We start from the raw sequence: 25,231 nt of genomic DNA, 5'->3' as shown, positions 1-25,231 counted from the left end.
TAAGCTTTTTTCATAATTATAAATTATAATCTTATAATATATCATCTTTATACATCGAAATATTCACAAATTCTATAACTTTATATTTTAGCCACCCTTATTTTGACCCGATTTTTTCTCCTTTTTCGAAATAAAAATGATTTATTACCGCCATTTTGGTTTGCCGATTAATACCCGACTTGATGGTCCGTATATAAAGAATTTGAATAAATGGAGGGAGGGCGAGTCTCTTTCGAAACAATAGCAGCCCAGTTAGTTGTTGTGCAGGCCCAGCTCACACGAATTGGACCGCCTTTTTGCTGTTCAACCTTCCCCTCTCTCCCTCTCTCCCTGCATTTATTTCCAGAACGACCTCCTCCACTAAGGCCATGCGACCTCTTTTCATAAACTCCCTTTCTCCCTCTTCCCCTTGTCCTCAGAAGAATCACTCTCTCATTTTCATCATCTCCAATGGAAGCAGCCATGGAGTTGTCCTCCTCTGCAACAGCAGCAGTCGAGAGCTCTCATCCTCAGAAGAAAGAGGAAGACATGGCTCAGGCTTCCTCCTTCAAAGAGAGAGAATCCAATGTTTCTTTCTTCAAACTGTTGGCTTTTGCAGACACAACTGACATGTTTCTCATGTTCTTTGGTACGCTTGGGGCCTGTGTACATGGAGCTGCATTACCTGTATTCTTTGTAATCTTCGGGCGGTTAATAGACTCACTGGGCTGTTTGTCTGGAGATACTAACAAATTGGCTTCTGAAGTTGGAAAGGTAAATGAAAATTCCACCTACTCTGAATTCCAATATATTTTTGACTAAAGAAACACCCACCTATTGCTTATTCTCTACCTGAATTTTTCGTAATGGACTCACCAGGGAATCGATTTTGGAGTGATTTTGTTGTTGTAGTGCTAAATAGGGAATTGTATGCTTCTTGCTAGTGTCTCCAAGCTGCATTTTGTGGTGCCTTTGTTTGAAAACCTTTCCTTTGATAAAATGTTATTTGAATGGTCAACATGTTGAATTGATTCTGAGGTTATACACAGTTCCTTTCAAAGACTTGTAGCACGTTGTGCCACACATCGGTTTGTGATGTGGTTTATGCAATGTTCCAGACCTTAGCTATATAACATCCCGTTTGATGTGATAAGGTTCAGAAAATGGAATGACATGTTGTCGTCGTGGCCCTGGAGCATCACAATGGCCATTATACGAGACCTTCATGCTATTTTGAAGACACTGAGAGTGTGGCCTTAAATAAAGCAGAATGGCGGACCTGTGTAGTTGACCCCAATTAATTGAGAAAAGGTTATAATGATGATGATGGTGAAGATGATGCTATTTTGAAGGCATCATAGAGAGAAAAACTTTAAAGAGTCTTTGCTATGATGGTAAATTGGCCATTATTTCATTTTGTAAAACCTTGCATTAGAAAATTCCTGGAAAACTATTCTGGAAAACATGCTTTCCAACAGTGTATTGTTACCCAAGTTTCCTCGACTCTACCATAGATTCCAAATAAGAATACTTTTGGAGATGGTTGATAACTTAACTATACTGAGAACTCTTGAGGATTGTCACGTATGTTGGGGGTTGCGGCGTCTTAGAGGACTTATGTGCAGGTAATCTGTGGCTGTCTTTTATATTTTGGTCTTTAGGATGATAAAATTGGAAATGCCTTCTACTGGTTCGTGAAACCATATATGATTCTTCTCCATATTGGAACTTAACTAGGCTGATGTATTATCTTGTATTTTGTTTCTATCCTTATCAAAGTGGCCCTGTTGGAGTGAATCATACCCCTTCTTCACCTCTGAGTCTGAGTTAAAATGTTCAGGATGACTTAATAAGAAATCCAATTGAGTTGAGACCTCTGAGTCTGAGTTAAAATGTTCAGGATGAATTAATAAGAAATCCAATTGAGTTGAGACAGAAACACAGATGATGGATCTGGATTTGCTCTTTTATGATGGAAACCAAGCACATCAGACTACATTGAGCAAGGTCTGTACATGGGTAGCTTCATCTTATGGAAGAGGATTTCAGAAAAATGCAACATCCTTTTAACAGTTTCTATGAATTATTATCTTGAACGACTGAAGGAGAACGTTTAATGAGCAGATAAAGAAACAATCTTGAAATGGGTTAGAAAATCTACAAAGACAATAAGGAGTTAGTGATAAGTAAGTAATTCTTATAATGTACAAACTGTGAAGTATTTTTGATGTACATACTGTGAAGTATCTTTGTAAGAAGAACATCTTGTACTCCCAAACTGATAATTAAGTAATTATTATAATGTACAAACTGTGAAGTATTTTTGATGTACATACTGTGAAGTATCTTTGTAAGAATAACTTCTTGTACTCCTTTGGGATATCTTACTCCCCATAGCAAGCAATTTACTAAGTACACAGTCAACAGAAGCCTCAAATCCATGACATTTATGGAACTGTGGATCGAGGTCAAGAATTTGGTAATTGGAGATAAACAGATTGGTTTCACGAGGTTGTTTGAGTGTCTTCGGGATAATTATGTGAACATGTGTAACCAGTTCGCATATCCACTGCATGCAGCCACTTTCAACCTCAATCCAGCCTTTTTTGTTATCTCACCCTGAAAGTTGACTTCAAAGGCATGATAATAGAAAGGCTTATCAAGACCCTCATTATATGCATGGTAATTGATTATGACATCTTTGTGAGCAGTAGTTCCATCTTCATGGGAAGCCTAATGTTGCTAATGCTGATATGCAGATTACATCTGAAGGAAACATTATGAGTACCCCTGAAGAGTTGGCACATGTTCTTACTGCTGTTTTAAAAGTATCTACAAAGTTTGGACTTTCTTGATGCTACTGCCACTTTCACTAGGATTTTTCCCTTCCTCTCATGTGTTTTTAGTCCAACTTGAATTATTGAGACTGGATCACAAACTGCGTAGCACAGCATGCTTATTGTTCTTATGATTTAATTCTGTAATTACGTGGTCACTCTCTTAGACTGTTCTGGTACACCAACTGTTGGTTATGGAATCATTGAACTCTTCAGTATGTTGCTTTTATAATTTACATTCATCGTTATCTCACGTTCAAATAAAAACATAGGATCTTCTAGTAGCTGCTTGCCCACTCCTGTTTTGCCCTTCATGCTGTGTTTGTCAGAATATGAGATGAGGTTGATGATGGATTCCATTTTCTTTCCATAACATTCCAGCATTGAGTGAATAGTGATGACCCTTTGATGACATATTCCATGCGTTCATTTTGATTACAACTTACTTTTCTTTCGATAGTTAGCCAAAGAGGAGGTGGAAGAATGGTTGGTATGAATTTATGAAATGTGAATCGTAAAAATTGAATGATGATGAGAGAATCTGGAGCGGAACTAGGAAGAACTTTTTCAGGCTCTACTTTTGAGCCGTAATCAGATGTTCCTGTATGCTCCTCACAAGTTGGTTTTCTCAAATTAACCTGGAAGTCACCAACAGTTACTATCTGTGGACATTTAATGTTAAATGTAACATATAGTTGACATTTGGGAGTTCAAATATATGGTTTACCGACCAAATCGAGGAAATCAGAGGGTATTTATTATGATCCAAGAAAATGCTGAGGAGAAGAGTAATTTCATTAATAGTACTTCCCACATTATATCTTGGGTTGTTACTTCATAGCTATGGGTCTCACTTTAGATTTTACCAGCTACAGTGGTTTTTATTGACTATCATTCAATGAGTAGAATCTTTTATATGTAATTCATATCCTGATGGTTAAAATGAGCATTTTTGGGTGTGTACTACCAATAGGAGTTGTTAACCTACATAGTGTAATTCTTTGGCTCATTGTTGAGATACTCATTTAGTTACCTTGATAATTTTTTTTCTTTTTCTTTTTAAATAATTAATTTTGGGGAATAGTATCCTAGCTGGGTCATCTTGGTCCTCGGTATATCTGCATTACCATGGTCGAGGGCTGATTGTGTAATTTTGATACTTGGTCACCAAGAAGAAAGATGACCCCCTAATCAGGATATTGGAGTTGTATCTTCATGTTCTGAAATAAAATAACAAATAATAATAATTTTTCTCAAAACAATAAATAAATAATAGTGACATCAATTCCCCTTATACTTGATACATAGTCCTGAAACCTAGTTTAATTCCCTCTTCGAATTGTATATCATGCTCAAACATGGATAACTTGTCTTCTACAAAGTGACGCCATTCATGGGTACAAGATTCATGATAAGATGTGGCAAAATTTTACGCTGGCTGCCTACCTAATGCAACCCACCTCTTTTACCCAGGCTTAGGATGGGTTAAGGGAAACACTTGAATGATGATGATGATGATGTTGATGCCATTCATAAGCCCTATGGTGAGAATGTCCAAAATATGATTTCCAGTGCCAATATAGTCCATTCAAATTGCCTCTACTTCGATCTTCTGATGCACGAAATGATAATCAATATCCATGTGCTTAGTGCAGTCATGACAAATAGGATTGGCTGCAATGGCAAGTGCATTCCAATTATCAAAATAGATGGTGGACTATTGTAGTTTAAAACAAACTGATAGAATTAGATTTCATATCCAAAAAATCTTTGCTAAAATGCTCACCAATGCTATGATACTATGTAAGTTTTATGCCTCGTCACCAAGAAGAAAGAGACAAGAGGAGAGCAAGAGAGTGTGTGTAGACCCCCTCAATCGGTATATTCGGGTGCATCTTCATTAGATGACTAGATTTTTGGGTATATATAATTACATAAATGCCCTTAACATTCAGGGAAATTGCTTTGTGAAATAAACTAACGAATAGTAATAACATCAACTCCCCTTGTACATGATACATCTAAGAGGTTGCTGGGCCTGCATGACTACCATCTCATCATGCTCAGTATGGTGCTCAATCCAAAGATCCTATAATGTGGTGTGGTACTGAGTCTACCCCTTTTTCAGGCCCTGACATGCAGGCATACCATGTAATTAGTCTGAATACTTGAGCATATGTGGGTAAAAACACGACAGTTAACTCATGCTATGTGTGCTCGTATCTCATTTGTGTCATGGCATATTTACTTACGCAAGTACCATGGATTTTTACTGCTTCAAGGTCTCTTCTCTAGTGCACTAGTCATTGGTAGTTGCAGCTTCCTTGACTACTTCTGTAGGACCTTTCCCAGATGAGCCTCTTAAACAGACTGGCTCTATCCACTGCTTCCTTGGTAATTTTCTCCATTGTCTAGATGTACTGTATCTTGCATTCTGATGCTACTTTTTTATGTGATAGGATAACAATCTATAAAGGCAACCATGATTACGAGAAGCATAAGCTAAATCAGGATCAATTCGTCCCATGGATCAACCTTCAATGGAGTAGGGTTCTGTGCTAGCTAGCAGGCTTTTGAACTAGGGACCCTGCAGATCTTCATCAATCGGAGATGATGGTGAGGCTTCTTTGGCCCGTCGTAGCACCCCAGAGCCAGGTACAACGCATAGGTGGTTGTTTCATCCATTTATCGAATTGATCCCAAGCAGAGGGAGCAGTCGATGCCAGCCAGCAAGTGAACTGATGAACGGACTATCTCTCTCACTGATGAACGGACTATTCTTGATTAGAATGAAGAATATAAATAGGGGGAGGATGAATGCTTACTAATAGAATAGTAGGATGAATACTAAATAGGAGTCTAACAAGTGTAACACCTGACTTGCCAGAATGCAAGCTTTGGGATTTCCGGACATCTTTCTCTCTTGGATTCAGAAATGTATTACTTCTCTCTCCTTTTCAATTCTTCATCATGGACCCCCAAAAGGTTATTTCAGAGCGAATCGGGGTTTGCGTAAGGGTGACCCTTTGTCCCCTTATTTGCTCTTATTGGTTATGGATTTTCTTAGCAGACAACTGAACTTCTTTACACGGCAAGGCATGCTCCCAGTGGCTTTCCCTTCTTGTTGTGATTTTGTTATATCCCATCTCTTCTATGCAGATGATGCAGTAATTTTTTGTGAAGCATCTTCTAGATCGGCTTCTGCAATTAAGTGCATCCTTTTGGATTTTGAGAAATCTACAGGGAAAAAACTCAATGTGGTGAAAAGCAAGTTTTTTTTTTTGGGAGGGAGGCCAATGTCTCGTCAGATACCATGGTCCACAGGCAAGCCAACGACTGTCACCTTTGACGGGTTGTACGTGGTCGTCTATACCAAAAAATGGGTGAACCTGGTCTAAGGAACTCTATGACGATTCCCTGCCAATGATCTATTAGCTTTTGGCAAACAACAAGGCTCCGATGTATGAGGAGAGGCAGCGAAGGCAGGATCGGGGAGAGTGGCGAGTGAGCGCAGTCACAACTTGATCTGAAAGGAAGAAAGAAAGCGGAGGTAAGTAGACAACATGCTACAGAAATGTTATTAGACAACTCTGGCAAAGCTAATTGAAAGCGATGTGGAAGTAGTTGAAGGACGGGATTGATACCGCTGCTTTGCAACCTAAGCAATTTCATAACCTTCTTGTTTTGCTTAAGTTGTGGAAAGGCAATACTACCTGAACCTTTGGGGGCTCACTCGGAAAGGTCCAAAGTGACTCGACCAGGCGACCTTTAGGTCGGACTGACAAGGAGGTAGAAGCTACTCGATCATTAGGAGAGGAATTTAGTCGCTATCCTGTTATAGGATTGGGCTACAACACTCTCCTTAGCTTCGAAACTAAGCTAAGCGATTTTAGAATCATTAGCTCTATTAGCTACGTGATCTAAAGGTCTTCTAGGAATCAGTGATTCATTTGGGCTGTTATAGGGTTATGTTCATTCTCCTTTTTCTCTCTTTCTTCATTCAAAGGGCATTATCCATCAACCGGGCAGGGGATGCACCTCGCGCATGTTTTTCTTGTGAAGATGTCGGAAATGGCAGATGCCAGGGGTCTCAACCCCACAGGCCGGTTATCTGGGGGCATTCCCGTTCGAGGGGCTTGTCTAGACAGGAGGGACTCAAGGTTGAGTTCAAAGAAGGAGAAATCAAAAGAAATAGGGTGAGAATGGATGGAAAACTAAAAACCCCAAGGATTGCCAGTGCCATCAAAATTGAATTTCAATATGTTTGATGGATGACTTGGCTTGATTTGACTCCAATCTTTTCTTAAGAGTCTTCAGTTTAGAGTTACCTGTGAAGAAAACGTAGTGCGCTAGCACGCCCATAGGCTTTTGAGCCAATGACAAGAAAGAAAACGGATGCGTGTTAGCGTCGCGCTAGCCGTTATTTCTTGGCTTATGCTCAGTCAAGCGGCTAAGGAACAAGGAAGCTTCTCCATTGCATAGCTTCCTCGTCCCAGCAAGAAAACGGATGCGTGTTAGCGTCGCGCTAGCCGTTATTTCTTGGCTTATGCTCAGTCAAGCGGCTAAGGAACAAGGAAGCTTCTCCATTGCATAGCTTCCTCGTCCCAGCAAGAAAACGTATGTGCTACCTCGCAATGGCTTTCACGCTAGCGTGCTCTTCCGTTGCTTGGTTCTTGCTATGCTCAATGTGCCTTAGGCCAATTGAAGCCAACGCAGCCTTGCTATTTCATTACCAATGGGAAGTCCCCACAGCTGACGTGACTCCGTACCTTAGCATAACTTAAGTCCGCAATTGAATATGCTAGCGTCCCTTTATCCGTCCATTAGCCACCCCCCCCTTAAAGAAAGGGAAGCTTGTGGATTCCCCAACAGCTTTTCCTCTCCGCCCGCTCTTTGTTCTCAGATCCGGTCAATTCCGGATCGTACTGAGGGCACAAACTCCACATCAGCGTTCTGTCTAAGATTACCTCTGTTTCACTTCCAAAATGTTCGACTTGCTATTAACTCGCAAAAGTCTCTCCACTCGCATAGTAAACTGTGCTTGCCATAGTCAAATCCAGATCTTGTTCCTTTGCGAGTGGAAGTTAGAACGAATACTGAGACTCCTTAACTACGGGAAAGCGGATCGCCTATGTTGAAAGAGAAGGCGGCTGGAGTCATTATTTTCTCTTTCAAGGTAATCCTGCACTAAGAAATTTTGAGTCTTTCATATTAGGAATTTGATGCTTAGGATCCACATATGACTTTGTCACTTTGAATTCAATTTGCTTTTTTCTCTTGTAGGCCGTGAATCCGGTTCTCGAGTCCCATTTGATTTATCAAAGTTGATTGGTTGTGTTTGTTTATGACATGCAGTTTGTTCATGAAATCGCTTCTGTGAAGCAGATTCGTAGATGTCATTGACTTTTGGGTCTTTAAATAAACTATTTTCTGGGACATACTGGTTGTAGACAATCTGGTGCAACTGTTTCACTTAAACTTTAATAATCCTGGTACCTTTGGCATCAGGATCTGGAGTCCTGAATTCTGCTCAACTAGGACAGTTTTTTGTTTCCCATGTTCTTTGCTTCTTTTTTGAAGTTTTCTCCTAAAAATTTTATATGGTGAATCAGAGCGTGATACTTGTCGTCTAGCTAAGTTTTATGCAACCCTTGCAAATAAAAGCACTGTCCGTTGGACTTAGTTCATTTGGATTTTGTGGCTGCCTCTGTGCTGTCTAAACTCAGTTCTGGATATTTTGTTATTTTGATTGAGGACTTTACGAGGAATACCTCGCTACAGTTATGAAATACGAAAAATAAACATAAGTTCTTGGACACAGAGTTTGGCAGTGCCTACATGCTGATACGATTTATGGGATAACCTCTACTTTATTTTTCCCATAGTTCAATGATGACATGCTTCTGAGTTGTAATAAATCATTTTCTAGATCCCCACCCTAAATGAGTCAATATTAGGCGCCAATGCAGTACTTAAGTAAAGGTAAGTCTTTTCAGTTGTGAATAATTGCAGGAGTTGTGTTTTATGTTTTCATTTTGTGAATAAAAAAATTGTCATGGGCTCATGTATTGTTTGGATGTATTGAAGAATTAAAATCTATCTAAACTGCCAATACTTGTCTCGGTTTCTGAGATTTTCTCAAGATTTGTTATAGGTTTCTGATGCATTTGCTAACTTCTATCTCTTTTTTCATTGCAGAATGCACTGCAATTGTTATACTTGGGACTGGTTGTCATGGCATCATCTTGGATAGGTACATCTGACACAATGCATTTGCATCGTGTCCTCTTTTCTCGACCACATCATACATTATTAATGGTATCCTTTATGGAAGATCCTGTTTCATGATTGCTTTCACGAAATCTTTTTCATTAGCGGATGCTGGAATTTACTGTTGCAAGATGTAACCTTTCCAGTTTTTCAGATTTTCAGAACCTCAGTACTGCATATACCCATGCTCTTGATATGTTTTATCATTCTTTTACTTTTTGGGTATCGTCCTTACTAACAAAGTGTCTTTCCAACTGTTCTCCAGAGGTGGCTTGTTGGATGCAGACTGGGGAAAGACAGGCAACTTGTTTGCGCTTGAAATATTTCCATTCAGTCTTGAATCAAGACATTTCATTTTTTGATACCAGTATAACAAGTGCAAATGTCTTGAATTGTATTTCCAGAGACACAATACTTGTCCAGGATGCAATAGGTGACAAGGTACGAACAAGTGGTGTTAGATTTACGCAATCTTTTTTCCTGCACATTTTGTCTGGAAGAATATGTGGGTAAAGATTTTTAAAAAGAACGTAAAAACAAAGAAGTAGTTCTATGACTTCGGTGGGAACCAACCCTGCATGGACACTAGGGTGCTTACAGAACATTCGATATGTTATGTTCGTATTGGAAATGTATATATTATTCTAGTGAGCTTTGTCATGTACTTGGGGAGAATTTTGTTGATATTTTTTTGATTTTTTTCGTTCTGGTTTGTTTGGGTTTTGCCTACTTTATTGCAAATACATACATTGCCATTATTAATCATCAGCTCGCAAAATCCTCTTTCCTGAACCCTTTTCTTTCACTGAATGCCAGAGCTCTCTATTTGAACCATAGAATGGGATTGGGGCTCTTTCAATCTCTAGTTGAATTATATTTTCTGCCAAATTGTCTGAATTGCAAGTCTTGTATCAAGTTTGAAATTTAGACTTCATGTTGGCCAAAGTTTTTTAAACTTGATGGGGCCATACTATTCATCTACTTTTTGGGACCATACGTAATTTAGGTTTACAGGAGTTTCCAGCTATCCTTGTCGATATCTTTGGCGTAATTACATGTGGCTGGTCTAGTTCATGTTTCCATCATGAAGCTTAGACGTGTTGAAGGACAACTGGCTTGTTTTGCTTTTGTACTTTTGTTTGGTTTGTAAGGTTCTACATGGTCTTTTTGTTTTTTATGGTGATGTAGGAAAGTCTTCATTCGATGAAATGATGAATGAAAATTCTACTTGCAAGATATTTCTCTCATGAATTAGTCGTGCCATTGAATCATTTGCCTCTTTCATACTCATGTTTATGCCCTTCTTTAAACATTTGAGGTCATTTGTAAGCCTTGGAGTTTTTACGCAATGCTGCAAATTTAATTGGAATTGGACCAAACACATCAAACACACCAAATAAGGAAATAGACTCTGAAAAATAAGAAAATTATTATCACCAGCTTCAATTTTAACCGACCCATGTTCTTGTCTCTATGGTCATGTGAAATGAAGACCGGAGATTCAAAGGTCCTTTTGATGTCTTCAGTGATTTAAAAGTGTATAGGCCACTGCCTGCGGGGCTGCCAAGGCGGTCCAGAAGGTGTGGGCGCATCGCCCAGACTTAGGCGGCCAAATTAGGTGCCAAATTAGGTAGGATATCTTTGAGTGCTTGCATAAGCTCCTGTGAACCCGCTTAGGCGGGGTGTAGGGCCTGCATCCCACCCAGGGGCAGAAATGCCCAATGTTGAGGGGCTTTTCTTGGATTTCTTTAAAAAAACAATATTTGTAAAGGTGAGTTTTAGGTTCATTTGAAACCTAAAACCGCTGGAGCCCATTTTAAAGAGAGAATAATGTAAAAAAAAACTAGATTTTGTGATTTTCATTGGACAAAAGTGTTTATGAAAGTTAGGACAAAAGTGTTTATGAAAGTTAGGGGAAATGGATCCAAACATCACCCATTAATATTGGATTTAGTTTGGAGCAGTATTTCTAAAAGCGGTCTGCCCAGCGCCTGGGTGGGTTCTGGGGGCTTGGGTGCATCGCCCAAGCCTGGGCACCCAGAAAAAGCGGCATACCCTGGGCGTCCGCCTAGACACCCAAGAAACCGCCTAGGCGGCCGCTTAGCGCCCAGACCTGGGCGACCGCCCAAAGGACAGCGTCCTGCTCTGTGACGACCCTAATTATTTTGATAATAATAGTAATAATAAATACAAAATAATAATAATATTAATAATAATAAAAAAATATATAAAATAAAATACTTACATAAAGAAATGATTTTGATTGAGGGTTCATTGGGTTGTTAATGCACCATAAGATCACTCTTTCTTTTTTGCTCTTTTCTATTCGACCTGTTAATTGGGCCTTCTCTTTTATTGTTGCCTTATGATGTGGTAGGCTATTATTTATTTGTGTTGGCTGCTTGACACATCCATTATGATGTGTATGCTAAGTATGCCATCTTTCTATTTCATGTGTCAAGGACATATGTACTATGAGGTGTTACCCATCGATATTTTTACATAAACCCTATCATTCCCTTTTTTTTTGGAATCTTATTGAAAGCTGATTCCCTTCTACTGTCCATACCTTTGATTAGTTTCACTCTTTAGTGGGTTTTTCTGCTGCAGCGTAATGGTTACTGGTATCTTGGAATTGCATTTTAGGATTCTCATTTTTTAAAATATATTCATCATCACCCCCTCATTTACTCTTCCTTGTGAGATATAACCAAAATTATTCTCAAAGCCTTTTTGAAGAATGAAATCAAGCAATTCGGTATCTTAAAATGGGCAAGATGTCTGGGTTCATGCATTTTGTCCAAAAAAGAATACCACAAAAATGGATTGGAAGTTGGGGGAGAAGTCATTGAGTGAGAAATGGGTAATCGGCCCTGTACATGACCTGGCATGTCCAGGCCTTACCAGGCCATTTATATATATGTATTACTTGCTCTGGATCGGTCGGATCCATATCGTTGTACTGACTTGAATCTCTTAGTCCACTTTGAGGGTCCAGACCTAGATACGGTTCAGATCAACCAAACCTGATGAGCAACAGTAAGTAACTTCATTTTCCTGTAAAATAGTTATTCGAAAACTCGTATTTCTGCTTTCAATAAAATTGTAATATTTCTGTTTACTGTTATGAATTTTAGATACCTTAAGTTCTATGTGTATGTGGTCTTATCTTCTTGTAAAATAGTTATTTGAAAACTGGTATTTCTGCTTATAATAAAATTATGATATTTCCGTCTATTGTTATGAATTTTAGACACTGTAAGTTTTATGTGTAAGTGACCTGATTTTCTTGAAAAATAGTTATTTTGGCATTTAATTAAAATAGTTACGACTATTATTAAGGATTTTAGATAGTTGGAAATTTAGTATACAACTCTGAATTTCCATGAGATTCTTCTACTGTCTAATATTTATTGTGTATAGATTTCAATGTCTCTCATAACTGCTACCTTTCTGAAACTATATTTAAGAAATTGAGCCCAAAATATTGGACTGAATATTTATAGAAATATGAGTCAAAGTGTCTGTTATAAATTGCTTCATGTGGATTCATGTTATTGATTTCAAGGATATTTTGAATAAATGATATTGTTGCTTCTTGATGTTAAAAAAGGGTTTCAGAGATACTTTAAGTATACAAGTGGACTCATCTGGTATAACAGTGAGGTATAAGTGGACTTCTCTGGTGCACCGATAGGGATTAAGTGGACTCATCTGGTACGTCGTTGAGGTATGAGTGGACCTACCTGGTACGTCAGTAGGGATTAAGTGGACCCATCAAGGACGCTGGTGGGGTATATAGGTGACCTACTTGGGATACCAGTAGGGTACTTTGTGAAATCTTTTGAATCATGAAGATTTATATGTGATTTGATAAGCATGATGATATGTGATTATATGCTATTGACATGATGTCTCTTGTAATAGTATGTGATTTCTTAGCATGCTTTGAGCGTATTGCATGGCCTAACTTGTTACCAAATTGTGCTGGCAATTGTGACCTCCTCGACTCCCCATGATAGGATGGGAGTAGGGGCAAGAGATGTTTGGGTGGTCTCTTTTCCACTCGTAGTGATTGGCACCCAGACGGTGCAAACTCATAGCCAAGGTGGCGTAGGGAGTAGTGTCTTGTAAGTCCATAGGCTATCAAAGCCCCAAAGCGCGCTGGGGTTGTGTGCCTGTGTGAGGCACTACACAACAGATTTACACGTTGGTGGTGCTTCTCCTGTGGGATGGTAGAAGTTCTAACCTTGGACCCGTGGTTAGTGCTTCTACTGCAGGACTTCTGTTGTTGTGAATGCTTGTTTGATCACTTCCCACATGATGCCTCAGTCTTCTGTTTCCTTATTATTACATTCTTGCCTTCTTGTTTCCTTCGTGATTATTTTAAAATCATATCATCTTGAAGTTGCACACTTACATGTGGTACATAACAAAATATCCATGGTTATGATTTTTTTTTTGGATGAAAAAAATGGTAAGTTAGTGGGGATCTGGGCTCCCACCCTTTGGTGAGAATGGAGTTTGAGACTTAATCATGAGGCTTGGCGGTACTACTACTAGACATGGATGCTAGTGTCAGAAACTTGAACCCTAAAATGACATCTGGACACGACACATCTGTACAATATACAAGTATCTACATATATAAATACATCTATGTATGCATATATTGAAATCTATGTGTAATTCACATCTGCATTTATATATATAACAATTCATCAGAATATAAACTAAGTATATGTGAGAATTTATTCATTATAGTAAGTGACTTTTCTGGTAACAACAATTTCTTTTCATTACTGTGATGAAAACAATTTGGATTCCTGATAACAGCACGAAAATTCAATGATACCGCCTCCTTGTTGTACGAAAGGTGGCATGACATTGAGCTCTCTAATTAGGGGCGCAATATAATTTTATCCAGAAATAGCATTTGTACCCATCTATCTCATTTTATTATCTACATACCAGTTTGGTTTAGGGGGAAAACCTTGAATTATCTTGACTAGCGCTTCTCGTTCAGTTCATATCAATCTGTTACTAATTACATGGTAAATTTTAAGAAGGTTGGTCTACTACTTATATCGCATTCTTCTATCATTTTATGCAGGTTGGCCATTGCTTACATTATCTTGCTCGGTTTTTGGTTGGCTTTGCCTTGGGGTTCTCATCTGTATGGCAACTTACTCTCCTCACTCTTGCCGTAGTTCCGCTCATGGTTATTGCTGGAGGTGCATATACAGTTACGATGGCTGGATTATCAAAGAAGGGTGAGGCAGCCTATGCTGAAGCGGCAAAAGTGGCAGAAGAGGTAAGTGAATCTTTATTTTTTACCATAAAAATAGTTAAATGTTCATGGAACATTTGCACTTATGCTGTTCAAAAAATTATATTGCTGAAGAGTTTTAGAGTGATTGATGTCATCCGTTTTGAGGCCTATAAAATAAGGGAATTCATATATGAACTGATTACAATTCAGCAATGACTTCTTTAATATCCTCAAGTTGATGGATGTGGATAGAAGTGGCTATGTAGAATTCAAGGCGATGAAATAAAAGAATTGCTCTTTTTCTTATATCAATCAATCTAAAATTCACTTATAAGTGCCGCAAAATATTGCTATAAATAAGAAACAAAACCCTAAATACAACATAGGACCCTGTCTTTTACTACCAAAAATAAATGGACACAATCTACGAATAAAAACCAAGCTTTTACCAACAATTTAAGCAAAAGTAATGTTCCTGGAAACACAGAATAAACGTGCAAATATGACTGAAAAATAAAACTACTCACTAGATTATGCCTCGGGTCATTTCCATAAGACTTAGTACACACATTCCTTTATTTTAAAAGATTACCTAACTAACTTAAAACATATTTTAATCAAAACAAGAAGTTCTAAGGGAAGAAGTAGAGGGGCTTGCCAACCCTATGGGTGACAAGTGGGTTCAAGGGCTCCACGCCCCATCCATGGAGTGCGGCACACATGTGGGGCTAGATCCAAGGGCCCAAAATGTGCCTCTATATACTACAACAATTTTAGAAATGCTGGCCCAAAAACAATAGATCTTTTGGTTTTCAGAAATAAATACAACTAAAATAACATGCAAGCTGGGTTTTGAACTCAACCAGAAATATTAACAAATATGTGGCATGCAACTCTTATCAAAACACCTACGAAAAGTTGATGTAAATTTTTTTGGGACTCAAGAGGGTGTACAAAGGTCGCTAACTTTGTTATCCACAAAAGAATCAGAGTTCAAAATCAATTGTTACTATTGTAAAGCTCCTCTAAGCAAACCCCAATATAATTTCCAGCAATCATGTACCCATCAAAACCCATCTAAATCTGTCCAATAAAATAAAATGATTCCCAATAACTTTTTCCTTTCTCATACAATCTTTCTCAACCTTCAACTACTATTTTCAGATGCAAAATATGAAGAAAAAGTTGGAACAAACTCACCAAATTCATATGGATTTGCAGACACAGTTTTGTAGCTTTTCTAGCTCGCTGATAGGGCTGAGAATGGGTCGGATCAGGTCCTGTTCCAGGTCCATTGTGATACAGATTTGGATCCGAAAAGTATATATTGGATCCTAATCTGGATCTAATCATATTTGAACCTGGATTAGATCCAGAATATTCGGATCCAGATCAGGATTTGAAAAGTATATATGGGATTCTGATCTGCGACCCTATTCAGATAAAAAATGTTATTTTATATCTATTTTTGGGTAAATATCATTTTATATCTGTAAAATAATATATGGCAAAAAATACAATAATATATATATATAAAATATAATAATTGGGTTGGATCCACTTGTACCTGAATCCGATCTGTATTTACTATTTGGATCCAAATTTTAGATTTGGATCGACCCATCGGATCCAAATCTTCAAAATTGGGGTTTTAGATCCAAATTGGGTAAATTCTCACCCCTACTAGCTAAGTCTTCATGGCTTCTTCTATGTGTTTTTCTTTGTAACTTTTCTTATTTAGATCATTGGTTTTAGAGTCAAGAAGAACTTCTTTTAAAAAACTCCGAGTCCTTGACTTGGACAGAGTGAAAACCTAGTCAACTTGCTTGAGTTTTTCAATTTTGAGTAAGCATGGTGAAGTTTTATATTATGGAAAAATATTGTTGTGCTAACAATAGGATTTGAACTTTATCTCAAGCATAAAGAGGCAAGCACATTCTACCAAAATATTACAGTGTATAAATTCCGGCATAAAACTGAATAACTTGGCCGAACTCGAATATTTCATGAGAGAATTTTTTAATGTGCCAAACTGCGTGGACTAGGGTGAGCATCCTGATTCGGAGAACTTTAAACATGGAGAAGAAATCATGACATAATTGTTTATTCGCAGAGTTTAATTTCTGCTTGCCAATGCCAACAGCTTGCTCATAAATTTATATTTAGCCAATGCTAGACCTTGTCACAAGGAGAAGGTGGGATATCATTTGAAACTTGAAGCCCTCAAGAAGCTTGTGCAGATTAGATACTTAGCATGTTTGCCTAGGCACCTTCATAATTTCAAACTCAAACTAGTGCTGGAATGGATGTAGTTTTCCTTAACTTCAGTCTTAACACACACTTGTTTTCCTCCCTCCTATTCATGCATCTATATATATATGTGTGTGTGTGTGTGTGCGCGCGTGCGCGTGCGCGTGTGCGTGTGATGCAACAACCTTTAAAAACCATCTTATGGCAACAACCTTAGAAAACCATCTTATGGCCATTTGTTTGATCCAAATTTTGAAATATACAATCTTTTCATTCTAATGAACAATCACAGAAAAAGAAAAAAAAATTGAAAACACAACCTAGAAAGTATTTTTTTAGCTCAATTAACATAGGCCGTTCATTTTGGTGAGATGCTTAGATCTAGGCCTTAAAAGAATTTTTTCATTATCAATTTTTTTGGATGGCTTTATTTTCATTAGATGAACAATGTTAAAAAAGAAAAAAATGATTTTGAGTTTATAAAAGCTAAGATCTTGAAATTCACAAAATGAATGGTCTAGATTCGTTTTTGGAGGGGACTCATTTTGACCATATCTAGGGTTCAAATTAAACTTTGTTTTTTTTGGGGGATTGATTATTGAGATGAAGAGAGTGTGTGTGCAAAATTTGAGGTCATACAAGTACCACAAACATGATTTTCTAGAATTGTCGTTGCATTATACTATGATACAACCGTTGCATTGGATCATTGCTCCTATATATATATATATATATATGGGTGTGGTTTGTATAGAGCCTAGGCTCTAAACAATCAAATTAGAGCCTACCTTCATATAGTATCGAGCAAGGTGGTTTCAATATTGGAAATTTTTGTGACAGCCTTAAAATATATTTTCACATTTGTTTATAAAGTTTAAAGGCGTCGAAAATAGTGTAGGTCGACATATCTATGAAAACTTGAAATTCTTTAAAATTGACGGTCCAAAAATGTGTTACAAAATACACTATTTCCAAAAATAAACTTGAAATCCATTTTTTCTCATGTCCATGAATTTTGAGATCGAGATGATCAATTTGAATATATTTGGGCATCAAAACAACCTCTTCTAGTGAGATTTTTGAGGTATGCTCAAATTTGATTGTTTAGAGCCTCGACTCTATATAAACTTTTCCTTATATATATATATATATATATGGGATTGTATACAATGAGACCATTTACTTTTGCTACATGGAGGTCACAATTACTTATAATCATCCAATGTGAAATCTGAGATGTCACAAAGTTCAAGAAAATTTCCTTTGAACTTTGAGTTTTGTCAATGAAATAAATGCAACCACCCAATTTCACATTTAATGGTCAATATGAATTGTGACCACTTTGTACCAAAGATAAATGGTCTCATTATATATTTTCCCTATATATATATATGGAAAAAGCTGGGATTAGCCCACTAGCTCATATGAACATATGAGCCCAACGGCCTAGATTTAATCTGGGCCGATCTGACTATCACGGATGTCCAGTAGTACTTGAATTATTTTTTTTCTACAAATCCAAATCACTTGAAATTTTAGGTGTGTGTTCTTCTCATCAAGACGCACCTAATCAAAATATAAAAAAAATTATTTGTGAAAAACAAAATAACCAAAATACCGCTCGAAACTTTTTGGGGGTATTTTGGTAAATTTATTTCATGTAAAATATTTTTTTGATATTTTTCAAAGATTCACCTATTTTTGATAAACACATGCCTAAAATTTCAAGTGATTTGAATTTGTAGAAAAATAAATAAAATTCAAACACTACCGGACATCCGTGATCGTCAGATCGGCTCAGATTCAATCTGGGCCGTTGGCTCATATGTTCATATGAGCTAGTGGGCTAATCTCAGCTTTTTCCTATTATATATATATATATATATACATATATATATATATATATCTCCAAGATATACATTCTGGTGTGACGCCTGATCTTATAGTTATTTGATTTCTTTTTGTTAAGTCTCTGCATCTAGGCATACTTCAAATGTTTGATCGATAATAGATCAAAATTTTTTCTATTTCCTGAAATTTCTATTGCATGAGATCGATAAAGTCTGATGTCGGTCATATTTTGAATTGGAAGAGAGTTTGTGGCTGCTTCCTTGTTTCTTTTTTAAAACTAGATTTTTTGTTGATTTCTCTGGTCCTACATAATTTGTATGGATTTACGATTCAAGATTTGTTAGAAATGACTCCAAATGTTTCAAAGCTTACTTCATTTGATGATTTATTTATTGTATTCTGCATCATACAGAATCGGTCATGCCGTTTTCCCTAGTCTTTGTAACGGAGGTATGATTATTATGTGTTTGCCTGCTTGTGTTCCTTGGTATAGCTAATATGATGCATGGCATTGAAATGTTCCGAGTCATAATGTTAAGGATGTCTCAATCCTTGTGCTACAAGTATCCTTATGTGTTGACATGTAACTTTGACTGAACAAGTTTTCCACAGAGTTGCAGGGTGGTTAAATTTTCCCTCAAGTCTCGTCACCTCCAAATATATGTGTAATTGCATCTTATGAGTTTTATTTGAATGTGATTCAACCTAAGTGTGTCCCTAAATTTTCTCACTAGCCACAGATAAATCCTTTTCATATGGATCAGTGAACTATTCACCATCCCACTGAGAATCCTTACCTAGCATAATCAGCAAGTATAGTTTTTCTTCCTCTTCCTGGCATGCATTATCAAACCCCTCTTAACTTGAGGATGCATTGTGATTAATGGTTGTCGACCTGAATGTGCTGATTTTGTTTCAGACATATTTTCTTTTGTCCAACTTGTTTTCTAAATTTCATGAAGACTCCCTAAGGTACTCTGATTTGGATATAGTTTAGCTGCCTATGGGAAAGTACTCCGCTGCATATATATTGGTTTATGAGGTCAGTTTGCACATAAATGGTACAATTCAAGATGGGAAAAGCCCGCTATGTGACGTGAGGTTACACATGGGAATAGTACATTAGTACTGATCCTGTTGAGATATTTTCAGTTGTTGCAAAGATGAAAGTCTTTCCAAAACTCCCAAAAGATTGGAATGTGTTCTCTGGCACCTTACAAGTCAGTAGGCGCACATGTTAGTAGTGCTGCCTCTGAATTCTTAGTTATCGCTGTATTCTGATACATCTTTGTGTTTGACTAGGTCAGGTGATTTCACAAATTCGCACAGTTCATTCTTTTGTTGGGGAGGACAAAGCAAGTAAAGCATATTCAACTTCACTTGAAACTTCCTTGAAGTTGGGGAGAAAAAGTGGCATGGCCAAAGGACTGGGTGTCGGCATAACCTATGGTCTACTGTTTGGTGCGTGGGCCTTACTACTCTGGTATGCAGGTGTCCTTGTCAGGCATCAAGCAACTAATGGTGGCAAAGCCTTCACAACAATTCTCAATGTTGTTATCAGTGGAATGTAAGCTCTTAGATGGAATCTATCTGGTTGCATTCTATATTTCGAATTTATTTTTCTTTCCTGAAAACATTTTTGGGGCTTTGTAGATCACTTGGTCAAGCAGCTCCGAATCTCAGTGCCTTTGCTGAAGGCCGGGCAGCTGCAAGCAATTTAATGAGTATGATTGAGAAAGGTCCGAGTGTGTCTGTGCTGTCGGAAAATGGAGTAGTTTTACCAAATGTGGCTGGCAATATTGCATTTTGTGGGGTTACTTTTTCTTATCCCTCTCGAGCGGGTCTAATATTTGAAGATCTAAGCCTTTCTATTCCAGCTGGGAGTACTTTTGCAATTGTCGGTCCAAGCGGTTCAGGGAAAAGCACAATTCTATCCCTGGTTGAACGTTTTTATGACCCAACTTCAGGTATTTCTGAAACATATAATCATTAATAAAATTATAGCATGTGTTTGTAAAGGAATGTCTTAGAAAAGGTGCTGATGGTAGTTGCCCAATACTTACATGAATGGTTATTCTATGATTTGCTATATGATATTTGGTACTCACCAGGTGTTATTATGTTGGATGGGCATGACCTCAAGAGTCTGAAAATGAAGTGGCTGAGGAGCCAAATTGGACTAGTTAGTCAGGAACCAGCGTTGTTTGCTACCACCATTGCTGAAAATATCAGCTATGGAAATGAAAGTTCTGATATTCAGATGATTATGGAAGCTGCAAAAGCTGCAAATGCGGATTCTTTTATCCGAAGATTGCCTGAAAATTACAGCACTCAGGTTTGTTACAACAGAGGGAACAAGGTTTTAAAACTGTTCTGTGGGGCTAAATGAAACATCTGTACTTAGGTTTTTTATTTGCTTTTACTTGTTTGACTTGGCAGGTTGGATATGGTGGCACCCAGCTTTCTGGAGGGCAGAAGCAGAGGATTGCAATTGCTAGAGCAGTGCTAAGAAACCCTAAGATTTTACTTCTTGATGAAGCAACCAGCGCACTTGATACAGAGTCTGAGCACCTTGTTCAGCAGGCACTTGATACTATTATGTTAGGCCGGACGACTATTATTATTGCACATCGGTTATCTACAGTTCGCAATGCCAACTGTATTGCAGTTCTGCAAAATGGCAAGGTCGTTGAATGTGGCACCCATGAACAGCTGATATCGACTGGAAAAGATGGCGTGTATGCCTCTCTGTTGAGCTTACAGATATCAGCAAATGATGAGCTTCCAAGCAAGACACTTCCTAACCAGACAAAGTAAGGCTGCACTTTCTTTTTCTTTCAAGATACCCTAAACGATTCTGGATTTCATTCTTTAGATCTAGCTTTATGGATTCTTCACTCTTATCTTACCTTAAATTGTGTTCACTAGGAATTTCCTTAAGACTCCCCATTTTCCCACATGCCCCACCTCTGAGTTAGATTATCCGAACCCAAAATTCAAGGATCTACAATCACAGAGCGACATCCCTCATTCGGAAAAGAAAAATTCAAACGCTACTCCATATTTCTGGAAATTAGTCAGACTGAATACGCCTGAGTGGCGGTTCGCAGTTCTTGGCTCGTTGGGTGCCATCCTGGCAGGCATGGAGGGTCCTCTCTTTGCTCTTGGGATAACTCATTGCCTGACCACTTTCTATTCCCCTGACAAGCTACATGTCAAGCATGAGATTGAAAGGATTTCACTTATATTTGTTGGAGCAGCTGTGGTTACTCTTCCCATATATTTGTTGCAACATTATTTTTATACTTGGATGGGGGAGCGCCTTACTGCTCGAGTTCGTAGCATGATGTTCTCAGGTCTTATTAGCATTGTTCATCTACAATTTTGATATAATGTTGCATATCCCTGTTTTACATATCCATTTCCACCTCTCTTGGCCTAGTTAGGTTTAACCAATTTGAATGGTTTCTTAACTGCAGTTATACTTCGAAATGAGGTTGGCTGGTTTGATTTGGATGAGAATAACTGTGGATCATTGACATCACACTTAGCAGCAGATGCGACGTTGGTGAGAAGTGCATTGGCAGACCGTATTTCTACTATTGTACAAAACATCTCCCTTACTGTCACAGCATTTACCATTGCATTTATGCTGACTTGGCGCATGGCAGCCGTTGTAATTGCTACATTCCCACTACTTATTGGTGCTTCTATCGGTGAAGTAAGTATTTAACTTGAAAGCTGGGGTTTTTTCTCCTTGAATATGAGTCTAATTCTTGGGCCACGTGTGGATTCACTAAATTTAGTACTTTGTAACTATACTTGATATCCTTCTATGATTTCATTTGACTTCAGCATTGTGTTGCCAAATCATGTGTAAGTTATACCTCTTGGTTAGGGGTGGCTATGGACCCAGACCTGACCCGGGACCCACTGGGTATACCTAAATAGGTCCGGGTATGAGTCCAACATTTGGACCCGGCAAGTAGGGTCCAGGTCCAAAACCTGGACCCGAATACTATTCGGGTCCAGGTTCGGTTGGGCCTGACCCGTACCTGTAAATTGTTGGAGATAAAATACTTCAGGCCCTATTAGTTTGGGTGTATTAAAGATCGTATACAATAAGAATTCATAATCATCTTTAGCTATTAAATGACAAATAAGACGACTTGAAATCTAATGGCGGGTTGTGACCTTGTTGCCAATAATTTGGGTATATGATAGTAAGGAAAGGGCAAAAAATAAAAAAAAGAAGCTCATAGTGAGGGTGGCCAGACCAGACATGGGACCTGATGGGATAGATCTGGGACCTGACGGGTATGGATATGGGTCCAACTTTTGGACCCGATGGGTCAGGTCCAGGTCCAAAACTTGGACCCGAATACATTTGGGTCTGGGTCCGGGTCCAGCAGGGCCTGACCCATACCCATTGCCACCCCTATTGCTGGTACATGAAGGTTTATCATGGGTTAAAAATTTAACTGGACACATTTTGAAGATGATGATAATGGAAATGCCTTTTCTTGTTGCTCCTTTTTAAAGACTCTGATGCAAGTCTTATCTTGCTTAAGATCCATGTCCTCTGTTTGAAAACATTGCTTCATTTCATATTATTAATTTTTTTTTATATTTCAGCAGTAGGTATCGAACTTAAGATGTAGCGTTGTTGACGCCAGCTGCTAACCACTCCAGCCCACGCCCAAGCCCAATTCCTAAAAGGATGAGTCAGCTTGTTTGGTTTTTCTTGGGACAAACTTAAAAGGATTTGAACGATTGACCTCTCTCACCCAAACTGATATTCTACCACATTTCATATGAAATGTCCCTCTTTGACAACCTTGGGAATTAAGATTCATGTATGCCTAGTTTTCCTGTAATACTGGAAATACAATCTTTGAACTCTCAGGACACCAATGATCTAGTTTTGATCATCCTTTGAACTTGATAAATGATCTATTGCTCTCTAGGGTGATAGCAAATGCCTGCTTATATACTAATATGCTAGTGGCTTTCTCGGTCATAATAAATGCTGTTTCTGATCATTATTTCATCCATAATCGCATTATGTTTTATATGATTGGTTCACCAATTTATTTATTGATTTTGGTTGGGGACCCAACAAAACCTCAGTTCTCCTAGCCAAAAAGAAATGGTATGAAATTCAGATGGGCAGTGCTGTGGCTTATATTGTTCCCTCACATCACCATGCACCATAACACACATTTAAGTTCTTTTCTCATATACATATTATGCAGTTCCTCCTGTCATCTCATGACCATCTTTGTTTCTTTCTCTAGTTCATTCTCAGAATTTTGGATTCTTGCAGTCTATTGCTATCATGAATCTCTCAACTAGCTTATGATCCTTGGGCGCAGCAACTATTCCTCAGGGGGTTTGGAGGAGACTACAACAGTGCTTATTTTCGAGCATCAGCTGTAGCTCGAGAAGCCATCAACAATATCCGAACAATTGTTGCATTCTGTGCAGAGGATCGAGTTTCAGCCCTATTTGCTCTGGAGCTCTACCTTCCAAGGAAGCGAAGCCTTTTACGTGGCAACATATCTGGACTAGGCTATGGAATGTCCCAGTTTTTTATGTATTGTTCATATGCGATTGCTCTCTGGTATGCAAGCCTTCTCATGAGACATGGGAAATCAGATTTTGGTGACATCATGAAGTCCTTCATGGTGTTAGTGATAACTGCTCTAGGTGTGGCAGAGACGCTTGCTCTGGCCCCTGATATAGTCAAGGGATCACAAGCTCTTGCTTCAGTTTTTAACATCCTTGAACGAAAAACTTTAATTGAGCCTGATGACCCCTCCTCAGAGGTAGTCACTGAAGTTAGTGGAGACATAGAATTGAAGAATGTGGGGTTCAGGTACCCTGTCAGGCCAGAAGTAGTAGTGTTTGATGACTTGAATTTGAAAGTTGAGGCAGGCTGCACTGTTGCTATCGTAGGTCAAAGTGGTTCTGGCAAGAGCTCCGTAATTGCACTCTTAATGAGGTTCTATGACCCTATTTCCGGTTGTATACTTATTGACGGGCATGACATTAGAGGCATGAACCTGAAATCTTATCGCAAGAGAGTCGGTCTGGTTCAGCAGGAACCTGCATTATTCTCCACCACCATATATGAGAACATCTTATATGGCAGAGATGGAGCATCTGAAGTAGAGGTACTGAGGGCCTCTAAGGCAGCTCATGCTCATGGGTTCATCAGCTGCATGCCTGATGGTTATAACACCAGAGTAGGAGAGAGAGGTGTTCTTTTATCGGGGGGTCAGAAGCAAAGAGTCGCCATTGCTCGAGCTATCTTGAAAGACCCCTCAATCCTTCTCCTTGATGAGGCTACTAGTGCCTTGGATGCGACTTCAGAAAATCTGGTACAGAGAGCACTAGATAAGCTAATGGAGGGAAGGACAACAGTTGTGGTGGCGCATAGGTTGTCTACCATCATGAATGCTGATAAGATTGTTGTGCTGGAAAATGGAAAGGTGAAGGAAAGTGGGAGCCATGAGGAGCTCACCAACATGGTTGGTGGCACATACACTCAGCTTGTGTCACTACAGCAGCGGACTGTTTTAGATTCACCTTAGCTGATCACTAAAATTAAGGTCATTGGTTTATAGGAGTTAAAGTATCAAAATCATATTGCCAATAATTCAACAACACTAATATGATGGAAATCTTGTTATGTTTTTGAGGGCCCAAGTTTGCCTTGAGGTACCCATATGGGTTCATATTTTATTGCATGATTCTTTTGGCCCTGAAA

At 38.4% G+C, this 25,231-nt stretch overlaps 1 protein-coding gene across 3 annotated transcripts; it reads left to right on the top strand.

The window, feature by feature from the left end:
* The first annotated feature begins 213 nt into the window (after nt 1–213).
* On the top strand, nt 214–25,231 carry LOC18446603 (ABC transporter B family member 14). Of its 3 annotated transcripts, none has more exons than XM_006856718.4 (11): nt 214–753; nt 9,015–9,069; nt 9,352–9,527; nt 14,200–14,400; nt 19,767–20,026; nt 20,113–20,426; nt 20,571–20,794; nt 20,899–21,272; nt 21,388–21,815; nt 21,939–22,180; nt 23,835–25,231. In XM_006856718.4, exons 1-11 carry the CDS (start codon nt 451–453, stop codon nt 25,053–25,055), a joined length of 3,798 nt encoding a protein of 1,265 aa, XP_006856780.3. In that variant the 5' UTR covers nt 214–450; the 3' UTR covers nt 25,056–25,231. The 3 variants fall into 3 exon arrangements, with proteins under 3 accessions (XP_006856780.3, XP_088704582.1, XP_088704581.1); XM_088848456.1 differs by having other exon boundaries at nt 220–753; nt 23,786–25,231; XM_088848455.1 differs by lacking the exons at nt 214–753; nt 9,015–9,069; nt 9,352–9,527 and having other exon boundaries at nt 14,273–14,400; nt 19,762–20,026.

This window comes from Amborella trichopoda, chromosome 9, assembly GCF_054954075.1.
Source record: "Amborella trichopoda isolate Santa Cruz 75 chromosome 9, AtrichopodaSantaCruz75HAP2 v2.0, whole genome shotgun sequence".
NCBI classification, from domain to species: domain Eukaryota; kingdom Viridiplantae; phylum Streptophyta; class Magnoliopsida; order Amborellales; family Amborellaceae; genus Amborella; species Amborella trichopoda.
This window is presented reverse-complemented; position numbering and strand designations above follow the sequence as displayed.

What these genes read in the sequence shown, in the direction of transcription:
- LOC18446603 (XM_006856718.4), top strand. Translation starts at nt 451, where the DNA reads ATGGAAGCAGCCATGGAGTTGTCCTCCTCTGCAACAGCAGCAGTCGAG. An exon ending in AGGATGCAATAGGTGACAAG is followed by an intron (nt 9,528 to 14,199) that starts GTACGAACAAGT and finishes CATTTTATGCAG; the next exon opens with GTTGGCCATTGCTTACATTA. An exon ending in TTTTTATGACCCAACTTCAG is followed by an intron (nt 20,427 to 20,570) that starts GTATTTCTGAAA and finishes GGTACTCACCAG; the next exon opens with GTGTTATTATGTTGGATGGG.